A 20,754-nucleotide genomic window follows, 5' to 3' on the forward strand; every position below is an offset into this window, starting at 1 on the left:
GTAGACTGCGAACATTACTGGTGCCAACACTGATCCCTGTGGAACTCCACTCTCCACCAATCCCCATTCTGATGGTCTGTCCTTAATTATTGTTCTCATTTCTCTTCCTACCAAAAGTCTTCCATCCATTTTAGTAAACTGCCATGCACTCCTCCTACCATTTCAAGTTTCCAGATCAGTCTCTGGTGTGGTACCTTATCAAAGGCCTTTTTTAAATCCAGATATATTCCATCAGCCCAACCATCTCTTTCCTGTATTACATCTATCACCCTCGAATAGTAACATATCAGGTTTGTCGTGCATGAACGCCCTTTCCTAAAACCAAATTGACACTCACAAAGTATGTCATTTTTCTCCAAGAAGTCTGTCCATCTATTCTTCACCACCCTCTCACACATCTTAGCTACCACACTTGTAAGTGACACTGGTCTATAGTTCAATGGGTCTCTCTTGTTACCTGATTTATAGATTGGGACAATGTTAGCTCTTTTCCAGTCTTGGGGCACTACACCTTCCCTTAATGAGGCATCAATTACTTCACAAACTTTTTCTGCCAATTGCTCCTGCATTCTCTTAAAATCCATCCTGATACCCCATCAGGTCCCACAGCTTTTCTCACTTCTAAACTCCCCATCATGTTCTTGATCTCCTCCACCGTTACTTGAAACTCCTTCATAATCCCTTTCTGTTCCATTACCAGTGGTTTGTCAAAAGCAGTCTCCTTTGTGAATACCTTCCGAAAGCATCCATTCATAGCCTCTGCCATTTCCTGGGATCTTCACTGTATACTCCATTTACTTCTAAACTTTCAATACTTTCTCTATTTTTGATGTTGTTGTTCACATGTCTGTAAAAAAGCCTTGGTTGGTCTTTACATTTATCAATTATATCCTTTTCTTGTTTCTTTCTTTCTTCTCTTCTAATCAACACATATTCATTTCTTGCTCTTTTGTAACTTTCCCACTGCTTAATCCGTCTTTTCCTTCTCCACCTCTTCCATGCATCCTCTTTTCTTGTTCTAGCCTTTTCACATCTATCGTTAAACCAGTCCTGCTTTCCAACTTCTCTATGTTGTCTTATTGGTACAAATTTTTCTCACCTTCTTTGTATATTTTTATAAATTCCTTCCACTTTTCATTTGCTCCTTAGCACTCTTGAATTTCATCCAATTTGTCTCTTGAAAGAATTTCTTTAGGTTTCCAAAATCTGTCTTGGCATAATTCCATCTTCCCACTTTATATTCTTCATTTCTTCTAGATTTCTCTTCGTCTATCACCTTGAACTCCAAAACTGCATGATCACTCTTTGCTAAAGGGCACTCCACCCTCATCTCCTCAATGACCATTGGCTCTGTACTAAAGACCAAGTCCAGTCTTGACGATGCTCCCTCTCCTCCAAACCTAGTATCTTCTTTGACCCACTGAGTTAACACATTTTCCATTGCCAGTGTCAATAGTGTATTTCCCCATGTTGTCTCTGATCCTTCCATTGACCAGTCCTCCCAACACACCTCTTTACAATTAAAATCTCCCATCATTATAGTTCGTTCACAGCCACCCAACATTTCTTCCAGACATGTTCCTGTATCACTTATCATTTCTTCATATTCCTGTACTGACCATGCATTTGTCTTAGGTGGTACGTACACCACTATGTAGTGCCTCTTTTTCCTTCATTAGTTTCTGCTCTGATCTTTAGCACTTCTGCCTTTCCCATACCTTTTTCACTTGATCCACCTTTATATCTTTTTAACCAGCAACATCACTCCTCCTCCCATCTTACCTACTCTATTTCTTTTCCAAACGTTATATTTCCTTCTCCAACCTTCATCAGGTCTTCTCCTCTCTCAGTTTTGTTTCAGTAAGACCCACAATATCTGGGTTCTTGTCCCTCAAGTAATCGTTGAGTTCTAAAATCCCGATATCACTCCATTTATGTTGGAATACATTACATTTCGCTCATATGTAAGTTTCTTTAGTCCTTTCTTGCTGTACTTTTCTGGGTTATGAACCACTTCCTCAGTCTCATATCCAAGATTCTCCAGAAAAACTCTTTCTTCTCTTCTTCTGTCCTCTCTTCATTTTTTTCAAAGCCTCCTTTCTCAACTCATTTAACATTTCTCTTTCCTTTTCACCGAGATCTCTTCTCAACCAAATCTTCCTTGTTGTTTCCTGCTGGGCTAGCCTCCATGACTTCTCCACCAATTCATCTACATCCTTTTGTGACTTAAGTTTGATTCTTATTGGCCTCATACCTTCTCTTGTGAACTTTCCAATTCTATGGAAGTCCTCTATTTCTTGTACTAGGTCTTTTCCTCCTCTTGCACCACATTAATGATATTATTTATCACCTTTTTATGTTTTCTCTCTCTCCATTTTACTCGGTGTCTTATCCTCCTCCACACCAAATATCACCACACATCTCTTTTTGTCTACAGTTTCCCTCACCAATGTCTCATTTGACTTAATAACCTTCACCACTTTCTCAGCTATCTTCTCTTCTATGATCTGTTGATCTATAATTTCAGCAAGGCCCAAAGTTTTCTCCCTGACTCTTTGATTTCCTTTTCCAGACTTGCAACTTTGTAATTTACCTCCTTTCTTTCCACTTCCTGACTTTTTTTCCATTCAGCCTGCTTCTCCATCACTTTTCCTAGAGATTCTCCACATTTTTCGCAATTCACTTTAATTAGCTTAACTTCCTCTTTCAGTGCTGCATTTTCCTTCTTCATATCGGCACAGTCTCTCTGTGTGTGTGTGTGTGTGTGTGTGTGTGTGTGTGTGTGTGTGTGTGTGTGTGTGTGTGTGTGTGCGTGTTTACCTAGTTGTATTTTACAGGGTTCAAGCGGGGTTCATAGTGTCCTGTCTCCATGTCTCCATTTATCTAATTTTTTCTTAAAGTTATGCACATTATGTGCTATAACCACTTCATTATTCAATAATTCCACTTTTCCACCAATCTGTGTGGAAAACTGTATTTTCCAACATCCTTCACACACTGCCTCATCCTGATATTCTTTACATGTCCTCTTGTTTTTCAATCCTCTTCTGTCACCAGCACTAGGTCTTCCTTATCTATCTTTTCAATGCCATTGACTATCTTGTACATTGTTATTAGGTTTCCTCATTCTCTTCTATCTTGTAAGGTTGGCAGTCCCATTTCCAGCAGCTGTTCTTTATATGTTAGGTCCTTTAGTTCTGGCACCATCTTTGTAGCAATCTTCTGTATCCGTTCTAATCTTCTTATATCTTTTTTAAAAGCTCGGAGACCACACCACAGCTGCATATTCCAGCTTTGGACGTATCATGCTTGTGATGATTATTTTCATCATACATATCTTTATTCATGAATCAAAATACCACTCTTATATTAGTCAACATTTTATATGATAATCCAAATATCTTGTTTATGTGTTTTTCGGGTTAAGATTTTCCTGTACAATCACTCCTAGATCTTTTTCCTCTTTGGTCTTCATTATTTGTTCCTCTCTTATCAAAGAGTTCCATACCAGTCTTCTTTTGCTCTTTCCTAGTACCATTACGTGACATTTCTTGGCACTGAACTCCAATTTCCACCTCTTACTCCACTCATAGATTTTGTCTATATCTTCCTGTAACAGCAAACAGCCCTCTCGGGTTTTAATAACTCTTAGCAGTTTTGCATCATCAACAAATAAATCAATATAACTGTTTACCCCATTGTGAATTAACATTTACACAAATCTGAAACATAATGGGGGCTAACACTGACCCTTGTGGCACTCCACTTGTTACTTTACCTCAAGATGAGTATGTATCTCTGATCACAGTTCTAATCTCCCTGTCCTTCAAATAATCCCTTGTCTATTCTAAGAAAGTTCCTCACAGTCCTCCTACATTCTCTAGTTTCCAAAGTAGTCTTCCATGAGGGACTTTATCAAAAAGCCTTTTTTTTTTATCTCCAGGTATACTGTGTCCACCCATCCATCTCTGCTTTCCAGTCCTTCATTACTCTCAAGTAGAAGCTTAATAAATTCAACATACATGAATGTCCTGTCCTGAACCCAAATTGTCTGTTCAATATGACTTGTTCTTCTTGATGTCTATCTCATCTTCTTTGATAATTACTTCACACAACTTCCCCATAACACTTGTAAGTGACACCAGTCTTTAATATAATGGTTCAGTTGCCTTTCCTCCTTTAAATATCGGTATTATGTTGGCTCTCTTCCATTCTAGTGGAACTTTTCCTTCATTTAGTGAACTTGTAATTATTTCCCAAAGTGGATCCAACAATTGCTCTTTACATTCTTTTAGCACTCAGCCTGATACACCATCCAGCCCCATTGCTTTTCTGACATCCAAATTATCAAATAATCTTGCAATATCCTCTTTGTGCACTGTGATTTCCTGTAATCCTTGGCAATGCAATGTCCTATTTGGTTCTGTAAAATCCTCATCTACAGTGAACACAGTTTTGAAGCTCTCATTCATTATTTCACACATTTCCTTCTCTGTTTGAAATGTCTTCCCTCCTTTAATTATTTTTCTATTGCTTCCTTATTCTTCATCTTACCATTTACAAATTTGTAGAAAACCTTGGGTTCATCTTCGCTTTTACGTACCACATCTTTCTCAAAGTTTCTTTCTTCTTTTCTCCTTACTCTAATGTATTAATTTCTCACATCCTTATACTGTTGTCTGTTATTGTCATTTCTCTGTTTTATGAGTGTCTTCCAAGTTTTATCTTTTGCCTTTTTAGCTTCTATGCACCTAGCACTGTACCAATCATGTATTTTTTTCTTAATTCTATAAAATGATACATATTTCTTTACTCCTTCGTTATATTTCTGTATGAATATTTCATATTTCCCTTGTACGTATTGTCCTTCCGTACATAATGTTTCTCCATTCAATATCAGCAAAGAATTTCCTTAATTTTTCAAATCTGCTCTTGCATAATTCAATCTCTCTTTTTTTATAGTCATCTCTGTATCTTATCCCATCCTCCTCCAGTATTTCCAGTTCTAATGTCACATGATCACTTCTTCCCATTGGACTAAGGTATTGTATGCTGGGAGGGGGCTCTGGCTTCTTTGTGAATACTAGATCAAGTAAAAATGGTTCTTCTTCCCCCCTGTATCTTGTTGACTCCTCCACCCATTGGTCCATTATATTTACCATAGTCAACTGTAACACCTCCTCGCTCCACTGTCCAGCATTATCCATTACTTCCATTTCTCTCCAGTGTATTTTTTTACAGTTAAAGTCTCCAGCTAATAGTATTCTTCCATCTCTTCTTATCATATCATCTAAGCACTTAATCACCTCTCTCTGCATATCTTTATGTTCTTCAGTTCCTCATGTATTTGTCTTAGGTGGCACATATGTAACTATGATTTTTCTTTTTTTTCAATTCCTCTGTTTTGATTGTTACTCCCATAACTTCCACCTTGCCCTCACCATATTGCACATACTCCACACATATATTATCACGGACCATTATTAGCACTCCTCCTCCCTTTTTACCCTCCAGCTATTATATCCCTCCTCTTTAAAGTTAACATGGATCTCCACTTTTAGTTTTGTTTCAACGATGCACATTACATCTGACTTTTTCTCTTTCAAATAATCCCTAACCTCCAACACGCTGGATAACAACCCATCTATATAGGTATAAGTTATTCTTAATTTCTTGCCTCCTCCATCTCCTCCTCCTTCTTCTGTAGATACCATTTCTTTAGTCTCATATTGTTATGTACCATATAACAAGGACTTACTGCATTTCCTATTATCCACTCTATCTCTCATTAGATCTTCTTTCTCCTTAATTACTTGTATAACACCATCTTTTGTTTTTTTCCTGAATTTGTCTCTTTACTACCTCTGAAAATTTAACTTTTTCCTCTTCCTGTTCCTATTTTCATGCATTTTGTAATTCCTCCAGCTTGTTTTCATTCAATCCAATTTATATTCTGTCCTCAATCCTATCTTGTACTTTTTTCTGTAGGCTCCTTAAGAAGTCTTCATAGTCGTGACATGTAGCCATCAGTACAGTAAGTCCTCATTATACGGTACATATGCGTTCCTGAAAACCTTACCACAAATCAAAATTACCATATACTAAACCCATTATAACATGTAATAATAGGGGGATGTGTTCCAGCATGTCGAAATTCACCCCTACATACATGAAAATACATGAAAATAGTCATATAAAAAAATGTAAAGTACTGCGCAAAAGAAATAAACAGAAAATGTTTTTATTTACTTTTCACTTGCCATGTATTCTATAAGACGATGTCTCTCCTGAGGCTAAGGGTCAGTAGGGATTTCAGCCCTTACTCATAATATCCACAAAAAACACACCATAAGGATTTCACTTGTGTTTAGTGGGAAACACAAGAAGAGACTGATTGTTGGGGTGGCCGCATGGCATGGTGGCGCTACGGTATGGTGTAAACTAAACACGAGCCGATACCATATCTGTAAATTTTTCTTACCGTAAATAGAATCAAGGGTAGTAATTATCAAACACTGTAACTGTGAATTTACCGGATAACGAAGTACTGTATAAGGAGGACTTAGTGTATATAATTTTGTTTCTTTATCTCTTGTACCTCCTCCTTTAATCCCAGACTGATTACACTGACTTTCTCACATTTGACTAATCTCAATCTCAGCTCTGTGTTTTCTGTTATCAGTCTGTCCTGTTTGTCCATTAAACTCGACATCACTTCCTTCATGTACCTTAACATTCCACATTTATCAGCCTCCTCATATTGCCTCTTTCATCTGTAAATTCAGAAAAGTCATTAACCATATCATCCTCAGTCTATCTCCTCAGTCCAACAAGTGTTTCAATAAATCAATGATTTTCACCACCTGGTGTTTGTTTTGATGTCATACGTCTCGCTGCACTACCCAGTTCCGTTTCTCTCTCCATTTTTCCGTCTATACGGTATCCAAATAATAACTATTATGGAGACAGGAGAACCCTATAGCCCCCTACCCTCCTGCACATACATCTAGGTCAGGCTCCAAAGCCTACTGAAGCACTTTCCTTGGGAGCTGCTCAATAACGTCTTGACAGTGCAGCGGTGGGAGTGTGTGTGTGTGTGTGTGTGTGTGTGTGTGTGTGTGTGTGTGTGTGTGTGTGTGTGTGTGTGTGTGTGTGTGTGTGTGTGTGTGTGTGTGTGTGTGTGTGTGTGTGTGTGTGTGTTTCACTGTTTGATCTGCTGCAGTCTCTGACGAGACAGCCAGATGTTACCCTACGGAACGAGCTCAGAGCTCATTATTTCTGATCTTCGGATAGGCCTGAGACCAAGCACACACCACACACCGGGACAACAAGGTCACAACTCCTCGATTTACATCCCGTACCTACTCACTGCTAGGTGAACAGGGGCTACACGTGAAAGACACACCCAAATATCTCCACCCGGCCGGGGAATCCAACCCCGGTCCTCTGGCTTGTAATGCCAGCGCTCTAACCACTGAGCTACCGGGCGTGTGTATTTACCTAGTTGTATTTACCTAGTTGTAGTTTTACAGGGCCTGGGCTTTATGCTCGTGTGGCCCCGTCTCCATATCTACACTTATCCAATCTTACTTCAAAAGTGTGCACACTCGTTGCAGACACTACTTCTTCATCTAAACTGTTCCACGTCTCAATACATCTCTGCGGGAAACTATATTTTTTAATATCTCTCAGACATCTTCCTTTTCTCAGCTTTTTACTATACGATCTTGTGCTTCGGATGTCATATTCTTCTCTCAGGATCAGTTTCTCATTATCCACTTGGTGTGTGTGTGTGTGTGTGTGTGTGTGTGTGTGTGTGTGTGTGTGTGTGTGTGTGTGTGTGTGTGTGTGTGTGTGTGTGTGTGTATTTACCTAGTTGTAGTTTTACAGGGCCTGGACTTTATGCTCGTATGGCCCCGTCTCCATATCTACACTTATCCAATCTTTCCTTAAAACTGTGTACACTTGTTGCAGACACTACTTCTTCATTCAAACTGTTCCACGTCTCAACACATCTTTGCGGGAAACTATACTTTTTAATATCTCTTAGACATCTTCCCTTCCTCAGTTTCTTACTATGCGATCTTGTGCTTCGACTGGCATATTCTTCTCTCAGGATCAGATACTCATTGTCCACTTGGTCAATTCTGTTGATCAATTTATAAACTTGTAAAAGATCCCCTCTCTCCCTTCTCTGTTCCAATGTTGGAAGATCCATAGCCTTTAGTCTCTCCTCGTATGTCATCCTTTCAAGTTCTGGGACCATTCTTGTAGTGAGTGTGTGTGTGTAATTCACCACCACCACGGTCGCCTGCTGGTCACCCAGCTCATAGACCGATCTTCGGGTAGGACTGAGACCACAACACACTCCACACACCGGGAAAGCGAGGCCACAATCCCTCGTGTTACACCTCGTACCTATTTACTGCTAGGTGAACAGGGGCTACACATTAAGAGGCTTGCCCATTTGCCTCACCGCTCCGGGATTCGAACCTGGCCCTCTCGATTGTGAGTGTGTGTGTGTGTGTATTTACCTAATTGTATTTACCTAATTGTAACATACGGAAAAGAGCTATGCTCGTGTTGTCCCGTCTCCATATCTATTAATGTCCAGCTTTTTCTTAAAATCATGAATATTCCTTGCGTTGACCACTTCCACGCCTAAACTATTCCATGCTTCCACCCTTCTATGAGGGAAGCTATATTTTTCACATCTCTCCTATAAGTGGCCATTTTAGTTTTTTCCCATGCCCTCTCGACATTCTTCCATTCCACATACACAGATCTTCCCTATCCATTTTTCCATGCCAATCATCACTCTGTATATTGCTATCAGGTCTCCCCTTTCTCTTCTGTTTTCCAGGGTTGGAAGTTGCATTCTTTTCAGTCTGTCTTCATAAGTCAAATCTCTTAAGTCAGGCACCATTTTCGTTGCAGCCCTCTGTACTTTCTCTAGTTTCCTTATGTGTTTCTTTAAGTTCGAGCCCACTGTATTGTTGCATATTCAAGCCTCGGTCTTATCATTGCAGTAATTATTTTCTTCATCATTTCTTCATCTAGATATACGAACGCCACTCTTATGTTCCTCAATAAGTTCAATACTTCTCCAATTATTTTGTTTATATGTCTCTCTGGCGATAGGTCATTGGTAATTGTCACCCCAAGGTCTTTTTCTTCATGACTGGTTTTATGTCTTCATTTCCTATCTTGTACATACTCCTGATTCTTCTTTCACTCTTGCCAAACTCTATTTTCTTGCATTTTGTCGTGTTGAACTCCATTTGCCATGTACAGCTCCATTTCCATATTCTGTCCAAGTCTTCCTGGAGTAGTTCGCAATCTTTGTCACATCTCACTTTTCTTAACAATTTTGCATCGTCTGCAAATAGGCTCACATAACTGGACACCCCATCCACCATGTCATTTATGTAGACTGCGAACATTACTGGTGCCAACACTGATCCCTGTGGAACTCCACTCTCCACCAATCCCCATTCTGATGGTCTGTCCTTAATTATTGTTCTCATTTCTCTTCCTACCAAAAGTCTTCCATCCATTTTAGTAAACTGCCATGCACTCCTCCTACCATTTCAAGTTTCCAGATCAGTCTCTGGTGTGGTACCTTATCAAAGGCCTTTTTTAAATCCAGATATATTCCATCAGCCCAACCATCTCTTTCCTGTATTACATCTATCACCCTCGAATAGTAACATATCAGGTTTGTCGTGCATGAACGCCCTTTCCTAAAACCAAATTGACACTCACAAAGTATGTCATTTTTCTCCAAGAAGTCTGTCCATCTAGTCTTCACCACCCTCTCACACATCTTAGCTACCACACTTGTAAGTGACACTGGTCTATAGTTCAATGGGTCTCTCTTGTTACCTGATTTATAGATTGGGACAATGTTAGCTCTTTTCCAGTCTTGGGGCACTACGCCTTCCCTTAATGAGGCATCAATTACTTCACAAACTTTTTCTGCCAATTGCTCCCTGCATTCTCTTAAAATCCATCCTGATACCCCATCAGGTCCCACAGCTTTTCTCACTTCTAAACTCCCCATCATGTTCTTGATCTCCTCCACCGTTACTTGAAACTCCTTCATAATCCCTTTCTGTTCCATTACCAGTGGTTTGTCAAAAGCAGTCTCCTTTGTGAATACCTTCCGAAAGGTATTGTTGTTGTTTCCTAGAGATTCTCCACATTTTTCGCAATTCACTTTAATTAGCTTAACTTCCTCTTTCAGTGCTGCATTTTCCTTCTTCATAACGGCACAGTCTCTCTTTACATTGTCATAACTCGTTTCCAGGCCCTCATACTTTTCAAACAGTTTTTCAATTTTACCTTCTAACTCCAGAATTTTCTTCACATAAGTGCTCTTCTCCATTATTCCTTGAAACCCTGTGAAGTCTGATTCCTCTTTCGAGTTCACGGCCGCCATGTTGCGCAGACGTAAACAAACCAGCTGATGGCTCAAACGCAGGCTACAGTTTATATTTACCTTCACTGGACATTATTTTGCTAATCAACAGTTAACATGACTATATGGAGACGGGACAAACATTACCAGCTCCTTTCCCACCTTGGTTACTCTTAGGTAACTGTAGAATTATAGATGATTGCTCTGGAGCTCAGCGACCACCTCCGCCATCGACGATGTCCCGTGTGTGTGTGTGTGTGTGTGTGTGTGTGTGTGTGTGTGTGTGTGTGTGTGTGTGTGTGTGTGTGTGTGTGTGTGTGTGTGTGTGTGTGTGTGTGTGTGTGTGTGTGTGTGTGTGTGTGTGTGTGTGTGTGTGTGTGTGTGTGTGTGTGTGTGTGTGTGTGTGTGTGTGTGTGTGTGTGTGTGTGTGTGTGTGTGTGTGTGTGTGTGTGTGTGTGTGTGTGTGTGTGTGTGTGTGTGTGTGTGTGTGTGTGTGTGTGTGTGTGTGTGTGTGTGTGTGTGTGTGTGTGTGTGTGTGTGTGTGTGTGTGTGTGTGTGTGTGTGTGTGTGTGTGTGTGTGTGTGTGTGTGTGTGTGTGTGTGTGTGTGTGTGTGTGTGTGTGTGTGTGTGTGTGTGTGTGTGTGTGTGTGTGTGTGTGTGTGTGTGTGTGTGTGTGTGTGTGTGTGTGTGTGTGTGTGTGTGTGTGTGTGTGTGTGTATATATATATATATGTATATATATATATATATATGTATATATATATATATATATATATATATATATATATATATATATATATATATATATATATATATATATATATATATATATATATATATATATATATATATATATATATATATATATATATATATATATATATATATATATATATATATATATATATATATATGTATGTATGTATGTATATATATATATGTATGTATATATATATATATATATATATATATATATATATATATATATATATATATATGTATATATATATATATATGTATATATATATATATATATATATATATATATGTGTGTATGTGTATATATGTGTATGTATATGTGTATATATGTGTATATGTATATATATATATATGTATATGTATATATATGTATATATATATATATATGTGTGTGTATATGTGTGTGTATATGTGTGTGTATGTGTGTATGTGTGTGTGTGTGTGTGTGTGTGTGTGTGTGTGTGTGTGTGTGTGTGTGTGTGTGTGTGTGTGTGTGTGTGTGTGTGTGTGTGTGTGTGTGTGTGTGTGTGTGTGTGTGTGTGTGTGTGTGTGTGTGTGTGTGTGTGTGTGTGTGTGTGTGTGTGTGTGTGTGTGTGTGTGTGTGTGTGTGTGTGTGTGTGTGTGTGTGTGTGTGTGTGTGTGTGTGTGTGTGTGTGTGTGTGTGTGTGTGTGTGTGTGTGTGTGTGTGTGTGTGTGTGTGTGTACATTGAGTAGCAAATTTAATATTGACAATGTGCTTGGAACAAATTAATTTTTAAATCAAGTGCTTTAAAAAATGAGATCCTATATATCAATTAGTTAGGACAGTTCACACCGTGTTATGTTTCTATCCTGAATCATGTATGGCTACAATTGTGAAGATGAAGATATTTATTTAAAAACAACTGCATTCCAGGCATAATGTCACAGTGAGAACAGATTGAGTAGAATAACTTTATCAAGTTAAAAGTTAATAAAGTTTATTTTTTCCTAATGGAAGCTATTGAAGATGCCATACAAATGTAAGCAATCTCAGGCTATGTTATTTTTTGTCCCTCTTAACTGAAGTAAAAAAGATATTTTCTTTCTTTTTAATGTTATTGAGTACCTACAAAAATACATTCTTTGCTGCTTTTCTTTCAAGTGTAAGAGGTGAGGTTCGTCTTTTTCAAATATGTTAGGTATAATTTCTAGATTATTTTTCTTAGCTACTAATGTACTGAATCCTGTATAGTAAAAAGACAAAATCTTCTGACCACTTGCCATGCTTGTACAGAAAAAAATAAAATAAATAAATAAATAATAATGATAATAATAATAACAATAACAATAATAATAATAATAATAATAATAATAATAATAATAATAATAATAATTCTAACAACACATAAAATTGTTATTGCTGTAACTGGCCCTTAAATAAACTAAACTCTGCACATCTAACAAGAATTAGGTATGAAACATGAAGTCATAGTTAAGGGGAAACCATTGATTTCATGATCAAGGTTTAGAAAGAATTATGATGAAAGATATTCAATTATGTAAAGTTCACAAAAATATAAGTGTCATCTAAAATAACATCAGTACAAGATCACCATCCTGTTGACAACCCATGCAATATTAGTAGTTTCTCCACCACCCAATCACCATTCAACCTCATCCCAGATCATGCTGTCACCTTTCCAGCACCTGAGGCTCTCAAGATGCTCAATGCAACCTCCAATTATCCCAGTCATATACATTTGCCATTCATCATTTGGACATGACTACAGCCACAACTCATACATCACACTGGACGATCCTGACTGTGGCCCACTTTCCAAGACATCAAGGTTAACTCACTGCTTCACACGAGTTAGAAAAATACATTAAAGAATCAATAACAAAAAGCACTGAATACTTTCCACAGCTGAAATAATATGAAAATAATAGTAAGCACAAATTCAGTGGAAATTGAGAGGAGAAAGAGCAGCAATGAATGCATCTCCTGTAATGACAATGGATGAGATAAAATTTGGAGCATTCACACCATGTCTGTCCCCACCATGGTTCAGGGGCAGAAATGTGAACTGTCCATCCTGCCACCTGTCTCACTCACCTCCACAAACGAGGACCCTTTTTTCATGTCGGTGCGTGGAGATGACTCTTTGCTTGGGGTGCGATCTTCTCGCTGGCCAGCCTTTCCTGGATTTCCCAGAGGCAGCCTGTGGATACAATGCTAATCAGCTCACCACCTTAAAATTACACTGAATAACAAGTTTCTGTTAAATATCTGATACTAAAAAATGCTTAATATCTACATTTCCAAAGATCCTTACAACAAGACTAGTTCCTTGGTTCTTCATATTACATGAATGTCAACGAATAAATATCATTAACCACTGGATGAACGAGCTCTCACTATTTCTAATGACACTTTAATTTAATATAAGTCATTTCTTTACAAAAATATCTTGGTTAAATCTACATATGATTTTTTTGGGGGTATATATTTTCTTTCCATCAGCACTGAATGTTAATTCCCAACACTAACTTACAGACCACAAACCATATGAGTCCAATGACTTGTTAATTATTCCAATCTCTTTTTATAAAACATTTATTCTTAGCACATTATTTAAAATTGTTAAGAAAAATAATTACAAGAAATATACTGTAAGCTGAGAGAGAGGAATAAATATTTCTCATAATACAACAGACACTAACAGATTATCAGTGCAGTTATGTATAGCATGACACACTGGATTACTACTCTTTGGTAAGCACAGAGCCATGGATTTCTTGAATGGCACTGTAACAGCCATACCACTGTCAGCAGGAGACAGCCAAAGAGAAAAATATATTGAAGACCTCAGTAATGCAATTAGTCATAAAGAACTACCTGCTGAGGAAGAGGAAAGGATGGTAAGTTAGCCCTAGATTATCAAATATCATAGAAAATGTCTTGGTAAGGAACAAGGACAGATGAGAGAAGGATTAGTCATGAATTAGAAGACAACCATCAGCATGCACTAAGCTAAGAGGATGAAAACAATAAGTATTTGTCCAAAATGATGATGCAACAATCACAAAGAATTGAATCCTTGAGTAATGATGGACAACTGGATGAAATGTTTGTCATGATGACTGAACAACTCATTAAGAACTGTCTGCTGGAGAAGGTAAAGTTTCAGGTAAAATGCTTTTACTGAATGTTGAGACATCAATCCGATAAGAGCTGCAAGCTGGAGAGAAGACAAAGGAGTTATTTGTCTTTAGTTGTGTTACAGCTACCACTTTAAATTGAGTGCTGGGGAAGAAAGAAAGGTGAGAAAGAACACCGCAAGCATTCCTGAATAGCAACCCATATGCACCACCTTGTAAAACACATGAAGTCTCACTCTCTCAAGCTAATGAGTCAGTCGGTCCTTCCAGCCTCAAAAGCACACACCATGATGCAGCAGAAATGATCAGTGTGCAATGTGCATGTTTTTGCTTACCTAATTGTTGAGGATATACTATAGGATATTAGTTATGCTGGGCACTGTCCTTCTTACCACATAGGGAACGTATTCAAATTACTACAAGTATTCAACACTTTTGTGCCGTAATGGAAACATATTTGTCGATGGAAAACAAGTTTTCATATCTATGTCCTGGAGATGAACATATCAAAACCCAGTCAACCCATATAATACATTAATGGCCATACCATGGGTATTACATAACCATTCACTATCACTGTTCCCTGGACATGCAACTTGAGAGGAAGATAAGAGTTTCCTGTAAGCAAAGTTAAATTGATTCATACCCTCCAACACAACTCTATTCAATAGTTTTATATATATATATATATATATATATATATATATATATATATATATATATATATATATATATATATATATATATATATATATGTATTATTGAAGTCAACAGCGAGGTCTGCATTATTCTTTTGTACAGCGTATTTTGTGTTTTCGCACATGGTGCGTTCGTCCGTTTAGTTGGTGAGTAGTGTGCCAAAGTCCATTTTCTCTAGGCGTCCGGTCTTGATCAGACCATCTTCAGGAGTGAGTGCAACTAGTGAGGATGCGGGCTTATATGGGCGGCGGAAGCAGTAGCCGTGTCAGGTAGCCAGTCAGGCGGATCGAGCGTCTGAGCGGCCAATGAGCAGCCGGCTACAGCTCCGTGTGGCTGTCGCTGGGATGGTAACGATGATTCTGGCTGCTGTTGTATGTTGATGGTAGGTTTTTCTGAGTAGATATGTACTGCTTCCATCATCTTGAGTCTTCTTTTGTCGTTTTCTTTAACTAGGATGGTGGTGTTGCTTTCCATGTGATGTCACTTCAGGATATCACAAGGAAAGCAACACCACCATCCTAGTTAAAGAAAACGACAAAAGAAGACTCAAGATGACGGAAGCAGTACATATCTACTCAGAAAAACCTACCATCAACATACAACAGCAGCCAGAATCATCGTTACCATCCCAGCGACAGCCACACGGAGCTGTAGCCGGCTGCTCATTGGCCGCTTCAGACGAAACTCGATCAGCGCTCTGACTGGCTACCTGACGCGACTACCTGCTTCTGCCGCCCATATAAGCCCACATCCTCACTAGTTGCACTCACTTTCCTGAAGATGGTCTGATCAAGACCGAAAGACGCCTAGAGAAATGGACTTTGGCACACTACTCTACCAACTAAAACCGGATTTAACGCACTTGTGCGAAAACACAAAATACGCTGTACAAAAAGAATAATGCATACCTCGCTGTTGACTTCAATAGTACATGCATTCAAAATGGTCTACTCCCAAAATATATATATATATATATATATATATATATATATATATATATATATATATATATATATATATATATATATATATATATATATAGAGAGAGAGAGAGAGAGAGAGAGAGAGAGAGAGAGAGAGAGAGAGAGAGAGAGAGAGAGAGAGAGAGAGAGAGAGAGAGAGAGAGAGAGAGAGAGAGAGAGAGAGAGAGAGAGTACTGCATTAACCAATAATATAATATTTATATGTGATGAATATCAGTTAACAATTTACATACATTGTGTGGTATGTCCCTTACATGATAATGATTGATATAAGTACTGTATTTAAAGCAAACAATATTTACACAGAGGCTTTATAGAGAAGCAGCACCTAAGAGACTCTGTCACAGGCCAGTGACCCAACATGAAGATAAGCAATAGATCATGCAAAGGACTGAGTACATGTTCCTCTTTTCCCACAAGTATATACATGAGTTAGTAAAGAAGAGAAACAAGAACATGATCTGATCATACTTTGCCTGTAGATCACTCCTGTAGGAGGAGGAGGGAGTGGAGGGTGTGGTTGTGGAGGAGGGCTTCAGGGAAGTGGGAACAAGTGGTTTACGGAATGGGGTGGCCCTGGAGATGGATGGCCTTGGACTGGAAGTACTGCTATCAGTTGACTCAATGGAGGATACTGAAGGTGGCCTCTTTAGTAAAGACTTGTCCCCACAGTCTATCTTTGAGGACACTTTTGATAGATCAAGTTTAGGTGAGGCCTTGTAAACATTGCCAAGAGACTCAGCCTTAGTCAGGTCTGTTCTGGATCCTCCAGATTTACCAAGGGAGGTTTGGGATGGAGTCTTATAAAGAGAGGAGGGACTGGAGGTGACACTGGAGAGGGAAGGAGTCCGTGGAAGCTCAGAGCTGTACTGTTTCGGCTGCGGCAATTTACCAAACATTGGTAACCTGCAAGAAGAAATAAAACCAAGAAACAACCAGATCAAACCTGCAGTCACCCTTAAGAGCTGCAAAGATATATGTGCAATTACAGGAAAAAAATGGAAGCCCATCAGTGTCTGCATATACTCCATCCATCACCGCCCTGCTAGCACCAGCCAGAGGTAGGATGCAGCTTGTTCATGCAGTGCTGAGATTGCCCTGAGCTGTGATAAGCAGTGCCCCACCTCAAGAACAACTGATCAATGCAAAGTGAAATATTTTGTCCAAAGAATAAAAAAAGAGTAATAAACAGTAAGTGAAGAACAATGAGTCAAGGGTATTGGTGGTGCTCCAGTACTGCAAATGCTCAGAGCACATCAGCTACCTCACTGAAAAATAAAAGCGTACATAAAATGCTCTCCCTCTATTCAGCCACCAGAAAGATCATATGGCACCTACACTTATTCAAAGGCGGAATATAAATAAACAACTTTATCACAGCGCCATATCACAAGGCAGGGAAAGGCGATTCATGGGGAGAGCTTGGTGAAACATCCAGCCATTTAGAAGCTGCGAAGGATGCAAGTCCTACCTCAGTCTGTCGGGTTTCTGAGGGACAGGGTTTCCAGATGGTTTCCTTTTCAAACTGACAGCATGGAAAGCAAAACATACAGTTACACGAATAAATAGTCAAAAACAGATGAATGAACTGGACAGTATGAATCAGCTACAAGCTACCAGTTACAAACTTAAACAATAAGTTATTTTCATTAGTATAAAATAAACTGGACTTATCAAATACAGGAACAATGAATTACCTTACATTTCATTATAACATATAATACAAAGAAGTGTAAATCTGTATATCACATTCACATTAGAAATTACTCTTTACTATCATCACTGGACTGGGAGAAGTGAGAGAAAAAAATGAAATTTTTAAATCAAGAAAAAAAATATAGCCAAATCACATTCTTAAAAAGTCAAATCTCTGATGGACCAGGACAGAACATACGTACAGATGAAGCAAGTTACAGAGCCTATGGCCTAACTATGTATGCAGAGTCACTGTACAAGACACAGGAAGGTCCTCTGCGCAGTATCCTACAGAAAACTTTTAATTATTTATGATCTCTTCTTTTTGAGGGGCAAGGGATAGGGAGGGGGCATTTAATGTAGCAGGCAGCAGCAGTTCCAACATTTGATATAGGGGAGGGGAGAAGCACTTCAGTCACCCCAGTCACCACCAACCACCATCTGACAGTCACAAGCAGCATAACCCATAACCACCAACCAGTTACAGTACTGCACAACACTTTACAAAATTCACTTATACTAATCACACACAAATATATGATACTCTTTTCTTTTCTTCTTTTCTATCAGTATACCTCTTAGTTTTACATGTCACCTTGTGATTTCCACCCCCAGAATCCAGCCAGTCTATTAGTGACTCACCCTAACCATTTCTCACATTGGCACCAAACCAATTCCAAGAGTATAGATTTTGTCATTCCAACTCACTATTTCAGATGTGCTTTTTACTTCACCTTAAGATGAATCATTCATTTCCACATGATATTTAGGTTTCTATGGTTCAAGCTTTCCCAAAACTATGTTCATTCTTTCCTTGGCCTTTCCCTTCAATCTCTCATCTTCTCTTTTCAATCTATCACTCTCTATCCTTTGCACTCTTTCTCATAACCAATAAGGTATTTTCTGGTACAGTCACAACCCACTATTAATACAGTTTCTCCTATTTCTTTATCATAACTTTGGTAATTCATGAATATATTTCTCACAACAAATCTCCAACAGACTTATATTGTGTCATTTCTATGCAATCAATATTTTTACTCACTAAACTGCACTATAGATTATTTTCAAAAATACCTAAAAAATTCATGTAGGAATGCAAACAATCTCTCTCTCTCTCTCTCTCTCTCTCTCTCTCTCTCTCTCTCTCTCTCTCACACACACTCACACACACACTGGTAGCTCAGTGGTTAGAGCGCTGGCTTCAAAAGCCAGAGGACTGGGGTTCGATTCCCCGGCCGGGTGGAGATATTTGGGTGTGTCTCCTTTCACGTGTAGCCCCTGTTCACCTAGCAGTGAGTAGGTACGGGATGTAAATCGAGGAGTTGTGACCTTGTTGTTCCGATGTGTGGTGTGTGCCTGGTCTCAGGCCTATCCGAAGATCGGAAATAATGAGCTCTGAGCTCGTTCCGTAGGGTAACGTCTGGCTGTCTCGTCAGAGACTGCAGCAGATCAAACAGTGAAACACACACACAGGTGAAAGGTGACTGAAGTGCTTATAAATCAAATAAAAACTTTGAAAAGGTCACCAGGACACCAATTATAACAGTGACTGTTTAACAACATTACTGATGCACAACAGCAGAGCACTCAGCATCAGGTTTTCCAACACATCAACAGAATTAATAGATGGCTAAATGTAAAAAATTAGACTACAGGCTGAAAGTTGGTTGTTCTTTCAATCATCACGTCACACTCTATCTCCAGACTGACATTTTCACTACAGACTATAGGCTGCCAAAGAGAATCACACACCCTGAAATGGACTCTGGCCTAAGGAGATACCGCCCTGTGATGTGATGTAGTAATACAAGTAGTGGTGGTAGCAGCAGCAGTAGCAGAAGAGGTAGTAATAGAAGAAATAGTAGTTGTTGTGGTAGTAGTTGAAACAGTAGTATTAATAGTAGTGGTAATATTGAGATCTATTAAGTGAACTTTAGTTCCTTGGGCACAGGTGAGGTGAGACTAGGAGCCTGTGGTGAGAGACCCATTTCAGGAGAACAACTGTCGATTGCAGGTGGTAATTCCAAGGGAGGTGGTAGGGGAGGAAAGGGCGTCGACCACGTGTCAGATCATTCCAGTTCACTCTTGGCGGTTTAAAGGGGAACTAATTCGTGCTTGATCCTGGTATTTATCATGTATAATACAGATGATTATTTTTAGTTACTCCTTCAAGATCTAAAGCCACAAATACATCATGGACTAATGATATGACCTTGCTTTTTCTGTTTCCTCTTGCATCTAAATACACAAAAATATTATGATCTGTTGTGGAAATCTTAGCATACACAGAGCACAACAGTGATGACTCATTGTTATTGGATGACAGAGGGAAGTGGCTGGAGATGTTGAGAGAGCAGGAACCATGACACATCATTGGAGGAGCATACCAACTCCTACAGTCTGAAATAAGGGAAGGAGTGCCCTACACCTATGACTACATTATACATTTATACTGGTCCTAATGTTATGTACACTGTCTGCCTGCTGCTCCTCCCTGGCTGTGTGCACAGGAGGATCAGACCCCACCTTGTCCTTCCTCACCCAAAATCTCAACATGGAATATTACACTAATAACAGATCATTATTTCTGGGGAGTGACTGCCTAGGGTCATGATCAGGTATATGACTCCATCTTAGTCTATAATTTGAGAAATGGCAACAATTTTCCTTAATATTTTACAATACTGCTCCTCTTTTCAGCACACCATCAGAGCAAAGAAATTGATAGGAGTGGAATACATTGGATAAGTTTCTTCACCATTTGAGGGTTAAGACCAGACTGAAGTATGTATATGATAAAAATAACCTTAATGTATGTATACTATATATATATATATATATATATATATATATATATATATATATATATATATATATATATATATATATATATATATATATATATATATATATATATATATATCCAAAATATTTCTTTAGTGCTTTAGAAGACTTAAAAAAAAGGAGATATGTGCAATTCCAGCATGTGCAACAAGCATGCCAAGACTAAGGTTGTGTTTAATCCAGCATGGTTGTTTATGGAGACTGCAAGACCTACATCCAGGCATCAGGG

At 38.7% G+C, this 20,754-nt stretch overlaps 1 protein-coding gene and 1 non-coding gene across 17 annotated transcripts in view; one reads left to right on the forward strand and one right to left on the reverse strand.

The window, feature by feature from the left end:
• Positions 1-20,754, reverse strand: part of LOC123514567 (dynactin subunit 1-like) — a 55,931-nt gene that overhangs the window by 27,285 nt on the left and 7,892 nt on the right. For 6 of the 16 annotated variants that reach the window (XM_045272519.1, XM_045272517.1, XM_045272515.1 and 3 more), the window contains 2 exons: positions 17,455-17,508; positions 13,256-13,361 (listed from right to left, as the gene is read on the reverse strand). In XM_045272519.1, coding sequence (XP_045128454.1) covers positions 13,256-13,361; positions 17,455-17,508 — 160 coding nt within the window. Of the gene's footprint in view, positions 1-13,255; positions 13,362-16,454; positions 16,890-17,454; positions 17,509-20,754 lie in introns of all 16 variants that reach the window. The other 10 variants (XM_045272510.1, XM_045272509.1, XM_045272511.1 and 7 more) reach the window with 2 other exon arrangements.
• Trnal-caa lies at positions 18,850-18,924 on the forward strand. The gene has a single exon. It is a non-coding gene; the product is annotated as a tRNA-Leu (tRNA).

This window comes from Portunus trituberculatus, chromosome 38 (assembly GCF_017591435.1).
Source record: "Portunus trituberculatus isolate SZX2019 chromosome 38, ASM1759143v1, whole genome shotgun sequence".
In the NCBI taxonomy this organism is placed as follows: domain Eukaryota; kingdom Metazoa; phylum Arthropoda; class Malacostraca; order Decapoda; family Portunidae; genus Portunus; species Portunus trituberculatus.